A 6,000-nucleotide genomic window follows, 5' to 3' on the forward strand; every position below is an offset into this window, starting at 1 on the left:
ACTCAAATTCTGTCAATCTGATGGTAGCCTAAGAGGTTTCTGGGACATGTAGTTGCAATAGATTTCCCTCCTGGAATGTAAGGCAAAATGGTTTGGTCCTGTTTTTTTTTTCCCCAAACACACAATTAAGTCTGACTCTGGAGCTCTGGAAAAAGACCTTGGCAGCAGAAACTCTCTCTGTGACACCTTGTTCACTGAGAAAATTAACAAAAACACTAGGGTTTTTTACATCAACAAATATATCTAACACTTGCTAGCTCAAGTGTAGCATGAAATCCCAAACAAGGTCACAAAACCTAACATTGGTAGCAGTTCAGCCTTCTTCATCTGGGTGCTGTCTCTTCCCGCTGTTTCTTGCAGTACATCCTTCATATTTCTGTGTACCTCATAGAATTTATCTTTAACCTGCTGAGTAGGAATGTCAAATTGTGGTCCACATGGCAAAGGTAAGCATGGACAGACATGCTTTGTCTGTCCAAACAAAACACAGAAAAAAACAAAACACAAAAGCTCAGAAGCTCCTCACAAACAAAAAACACAAAACACAGAAGCTCCTCAACAAACTTTTCCGCGAAGCACCTTTGCAAAGGATGCAAAATTTCAGTGGCAAGAACTCCCTTGTTTTTTGAAAGAAGATGGACGTTACACAGATGTGCAACAGCTTGTCAAACTGAGTAGCTCTGCTTTTAGGATAATGTTAAATGAAGGGTTTTGCTGACACAGGTTTTGAGACAGTAAACTGCTAAGTGAATCTTTCTCCTGTTCACTGATGTTCCCAGGTCAGCCTGGTCTGATGACCTTGCAGAATTCACTTATCTCTCTGCCTCTGTAGTTTCCGTAGAACTGTCACAGTTTTGAATTAATCACTTTGAGACCCACCAATGAAGAGTGCTGCATGACAACTTAAGTGCTGGGATTATTCTAACAATGTACTTTCCTTCATTTTCTGCTACTACAACACATAACTGATACTATTTTGGGGAGTTTGTCATGCTTTGCAGACACTTTTTGGTTTTGGAAAAGAAGCAGCGAATTCCGGTTAGAAGCAGAAGACAAACCACATTAAAGTGTAAGAAGAAAAAAGAGACAATTTAGGAAAGTGAAAGAAGAAATAATTACAGTTGTATGAAAAGACAAAAAGAAAGGACAGTGGTGTAAGAGTCCAGAGGGAATGACAATTTTGTTATACTTAAAATACTTCTCTAGATTTATCCCAATAGTAGTATTTTAAACTTAGAACAGTCATTTTCTGAAGAGTCCCTAGAAAGGAGAGTATTCCCTGAAGCAATAATTTGTCTCACATGAAGAAGACGTACTGAACAAAACCACAGTACAGTATCTTTAACCAAGAGCCAGCAAGTAGCCTGAAATTTAATCTTGTCATTCTATTGCAATTCTCCCCGCCACCATGCGAATATTTTTCTTCCCACATTCTTATGAGACCACAGTGTAAAATGACAGTGATGCTGTCGTAGCCACAAGGTTTAGCTGGGCTCATAAAACTAAATTGTAGGTTTCTGAAGGGAATTTTTGTTTATTCCATTTCAAAGGTATGATTAGTCAAGACTCCATATCAAGAAAACAGATGGTATTTCTTAAGCTTATATTTTGTTTGTAATCGTTATTTTTAACTCTCATCATTAACTTTTAAACACAGCACCTCTAGGATGGATCTATATTGCAACCTTACTTCACAGTGGAAGATCTAACATAGGGATGTGTTTTCCTAAAGCAGGTTTTCTACGTGCAACTCTGGGCACATTAGAAAATGGTCTTCCTTTCTCCTGCCAAACGCGAACAATCTTTGCCAATTTCATATGCCCAGCACTGATGCACCTATCGCAGTCTCACTCTTTTTTTTCTTTTTTGCAGTCTCACTCATTTTTTTTTTCTTGCAGTCTCACTCCAAACAAGAGAGCGCAAGATGTTTCAACGTTAAGTACACCCAATGCTCAGCTACAGGACACCACCAGAAATCAGACATAAAAATAACAGAAAACTAGACATGATTTGGGAATGCTCCTGCACACAGAGGCCAAATGGCAAGGAGCAGCCTGGTCTACACTTGTAAAAAAGCTTTCAGAGTAGACTGGCTGTCCATGAGCCATCTACTGGGAAACCTCCCCAGCAGGCTCAAGTGCCAACACATGCCCAGGAGCTGCCTAGACCAAATTTGTGCCATGGGACTGTATAACAACTTAACACCACAGATGATCGTGTTCCAGTATCTGGAAATATTCCTGGACATGCTTCTATTTATTGGTATACTACACGCTGCTTAAGGGCACCTTTGTCAGTCATCAGCAATTAAAATAGTCACCTGGCGACAGTATGTAGATATCTCTGATTGCTGACAGCTATCAGGCACCCAAGTCCTGCTGCCAAGAAACAAGGCAGACGTTTCAGATGCCAGACTTGACTCATATATATCACTTCTGAAATCAGGACATTGGCTTCATGCTCCTTCAAAGAGTGAATTTCACACATTTGTTTGCAAGGGCAGCAGAAAACATTGGAGCCGCAGGCGCAAACAGCATGGGAAGATGGTGACTAGCTGCCCTGACCAGACTATTCTGCGTCCCACACCACACGGTTCCGCATCCCACCATACACCCCTTGACACTGAACACCCTCGCACGTCACACAGAACCACACTATCACACCACACGCTGTGCAGCACACCGCACACCAAGGCATCACGCCTCACCACCCCACGCATGCCTCACCACCTCTTCTCCCCTCGCTGCCAAGAGCGTGCCACAGCACACCCTGTGCCTCACTGCACCACCACACGCACCTCACCTCACCTCACCACACCACAGCACACCCTGTGCCTCACCGCACCGCCACACGCACCTCACCTCACCACACCACAGCACACCCTGTGCCTCACCGCACCACCACACGCACCTCACCTCACCACACCACACCACAGCACTCCCTGTGCCTCACCGCACCACCACACGCACCTCACCTCACCACACCACCACACCACACCGTCACATGGCCACATGCGCCGCCATGCCTCTCACCACACACCACACCGCACCTCTCCAGACGCCTCATGGCACCATCAGGCACCTCACCTCACCACACACCTCCATGCAGCACCAGACACCTCACCTCACCACACACTTCACCTCTCCAGACTCCTCATGGCACCACCACACACCTCACCTCACCACACGCCTCACCTCACCACACGCCACACCTCACAGCCACACGCCCACGGCACCCTTCACCACACACCTCATGGAACCACTACATCCCTCACGGCAGATCTCACCTCACCAGACGCCTCACGGCACCACACACCGCCCCTCACCCGATGCCCCACGACACCGCCCACACACCTCGCCTCGCCACACACCTCACCTCACCAGACGCCTCAAGGCACCACGCGCCTCAAGGCACCACACGCCGCACCTCGCCGCCACACGCACACGGCACCCTTCACCACACACCTCGCGCAACCACTCCATCCCTCACCTCACCACACACCTCCTGGCCGTGCACCCCCGCCCACCGCACAGCACGGGGCCAACCCCCGCCCGCCCTCCCGCCCGCCGCGCCGGGCTCACCGCCGCCTGCTGGAAGGCGCCCTTGGTGTAGGTGCCGCCGCCGCGGTAGGCGATGGCGGGGATCTCGCGTCCCAGCAGGGCGCACTTGTGCTGCTGCGGCCGCCGCCGAGAGATGTAGTCCACGCGTGGCACCACGTTGCTGCGCGAGGAGAAGGTGACGATGGCGACGCGCGTGGCCGCGGGCACCACGGGGAAGTCGGAGAGCAGCTTCTTGACGAAGCGCAGCTCGCTGAGGAAGTTGGCCGGCCCCACGCTCGACGACTCGTCCACCAGGAAGACCAGCTCCAGCCGCCCGCTGCGCGCCCGCAGCCGCCGCACCTGGCGCTTGAAGGCGCGGCCCAGCTTCTCCACTTTGCTCTCCGTCGTGTCGGGCAGCGGCGGTGGCGAGGCGAAGGCGGGGGAGCGGGAGAGGGCACCCGGCGGGCCGCCCGCCCGGCCCTGCGCCGCCGACGGCGACAGCGACAACGACAGCGACAGCCCCCCCCAGCAGCAGAGAGCCACCAGGGGCCACATCGCGGGGTCGGCGGGCGCGGGGAAACGCCGGCAGCCGCGGGAGGAGAGCGTCTGGTCGCCCCCTGACGCCCCACCTCCTCTCTCCTCGGAGGGGCGGCCTGCCTCCCTGCCTGCCTCCCCGCCGGCCCCCGCAGGTATCCGCGCCCTTTAATCCCCCTGCCAGCCTCCCCCACGGCTGAGGCGCTGCCCCTCGCACGCCCCCCTCCCCTCCCCGGCCCCTCGCCTTTCGGTAACGAGCCCCCCCCTCTGCCGCCGCCGTTCCTTCCCCGCCCCCCCGCCGCTCCGCTCCGGAGCCAACCGTGTGGGACCCATCGGGGCGGGACGGGGCGGCGGGCGGGCTCCGGAGCGTGGGGAAAGGCTGACAACCCCCCTCTCCCTCCCCTCACACACACAACCCCGAAAGCGAGGAGCGCCTTCTGCGCTCCCCCGCCGCGGGAGCTGCTGCTCGCAGGGACGGAGCGAGGGCTGGCACTGACACGTGCTGAATTAATCGTGGTTAATTGAGCCCTTTGTTTTGCGGGGAGGATGCGGTTGCGGCTAGGAGGTTTGGCGGGGCTGCGCTCTGGTGCCGGTCCTGGCTCTGTCACAGTCTCCCTTTCTTGTTCAAGGGGACGCTTCGTCCGCCGGCGGGCTCAGTTTTCCAACTTCGAAGATGTAGCAATACCTTACTGATGAGCATCTCACTGACGTGATGGCGAGGTGTCTGGGTATGTGGGGTGAGTGTGCACAAGGGTACGCGCATGAAAGGCAGGGACAGCACCTGCATACGTGCATCTACATGTGTATGTAAATGTATATATGCATGGATGGACCAACAGTGACAGTCATCTTCTGTGCTCGTTATGAAAAATTCCCGGTAGCCAAGTGTGAGATTACAAGCCGTTGCTTGGAAGGGTTGCCATGCTGTCTTGCTGTCTGTGAACCACTTTGGGAGAGAGGAAACACTCCCGAAGAGACCTCCTGCCCAAATTCAGAACCCACTCCCCCTTCAGCCAACCTCTGTACAGATTTAATTCCCTAGATTGTTATGAGGTAATAAATTGGGTTCATTTTAGCAACTAGTTCAGTATTAAACAGTTATCTAGCTAAGCAACTGCATTTCCAAGGGTAACTCAGTCTCAGAAAAATTCCCTTGGGATAAATTAGCCATGTAAACCTGCTGATTGCAACTCTTTGCCTTTCATTGGTATTTTTCCTTCCTTTATTCATTTTCTAGTCCTCCTCTCTGCTTTAGTTTAGTTTTGTTGACTTTATGCAGTGCCATGGAACACACAGGTACATTGGTGCATTTGCAAGCCAAACCCCACATTTACATTTAATTGAATTATTTACTCTTTCTTCACTGTGGTGTCAGCTGATGGAAAATTGATCCAATACTGTCCCTTTGACTTTCCAGCAATACTCATATTCCATTGCAAATGGCAAGAGACTAAGTGACAGGAAATATTATTTTCACTGTGCCCAGTTCTGGGCTCCCCGGTTCAAGAGGGACAGGGAACCGCTGGAGAGGGTGCGGCAAAGGGCTACCAAGATGATTCGGGGGCTGGAACATCTCTCTTAGGAAGAAAGGCTGAGGGATTTGGGTCTCTTCAGTCTGGAAAAAAGACAGCTGAGGGGGGATCTTATCAACACTTATAAATACTTACAGGGTGGGTGTCAGGAGGATGGGGCCAGGCTCTTTTCAGTGGTGCCCGGGGACAGGACAAGAGGTAATGGGCACAAACTTGAGCATAGGAAGTTCCATCTAAACATGAGGAGGAACTTCTTTCCTTTGAGGGTGGCAGAGCCCTGGCACAGGCTGCCCAGAGAGGTGGTGGAGTCTCCAACTCTGGAGACATTCAAAACCCACCTGGACGCGTTCCTGTGTAACCTGCTCTGGGTGACCCTGCTCTGGCAGGGGGTTGGG

General features: G+C 52.0%; 1 protein-coding gene across 1 annotated transcript in view; it reads right to left on the reverse strand.

The window, feature by feature from the left end:
• SVEP1 (sushi, von Willebrand factor type A, EGF and pentraxin domain containing 1) overlaps positions 1-5,738 on the reverse strand; it is a 134,931-nt gene extending 129,193 nt beyond the window's left edge. The window contains exon 1 of the mRNA XM_063319541.1: positions 3,582-5,738. Coding sequence (XP_063175611.1) covers positions 3,582-4,094 — 513 coding nt within the window. The 5' untranslated portion in view covers positions 4,095-5,738. The remainder of the gene's footprint in view (positions 1-3,581) is intronic.
• Positions 5,739-6,000: the final 262 nt, after the last annotated feature.

Source organism: Chroicocephalus ridibundus, chromosome Z (genome assembly GCF_963924245.1).
Source record: "Chroicocephalus ridibundus chromosome Z, bChrRid1.1, whole genome shotgun sequence".
NCBI lineage: Eukaryota > Metazoa > Chordata > Aves > Charadriiformes > Laridae > Chroicocephalus > Chroicocephalus ridibundus.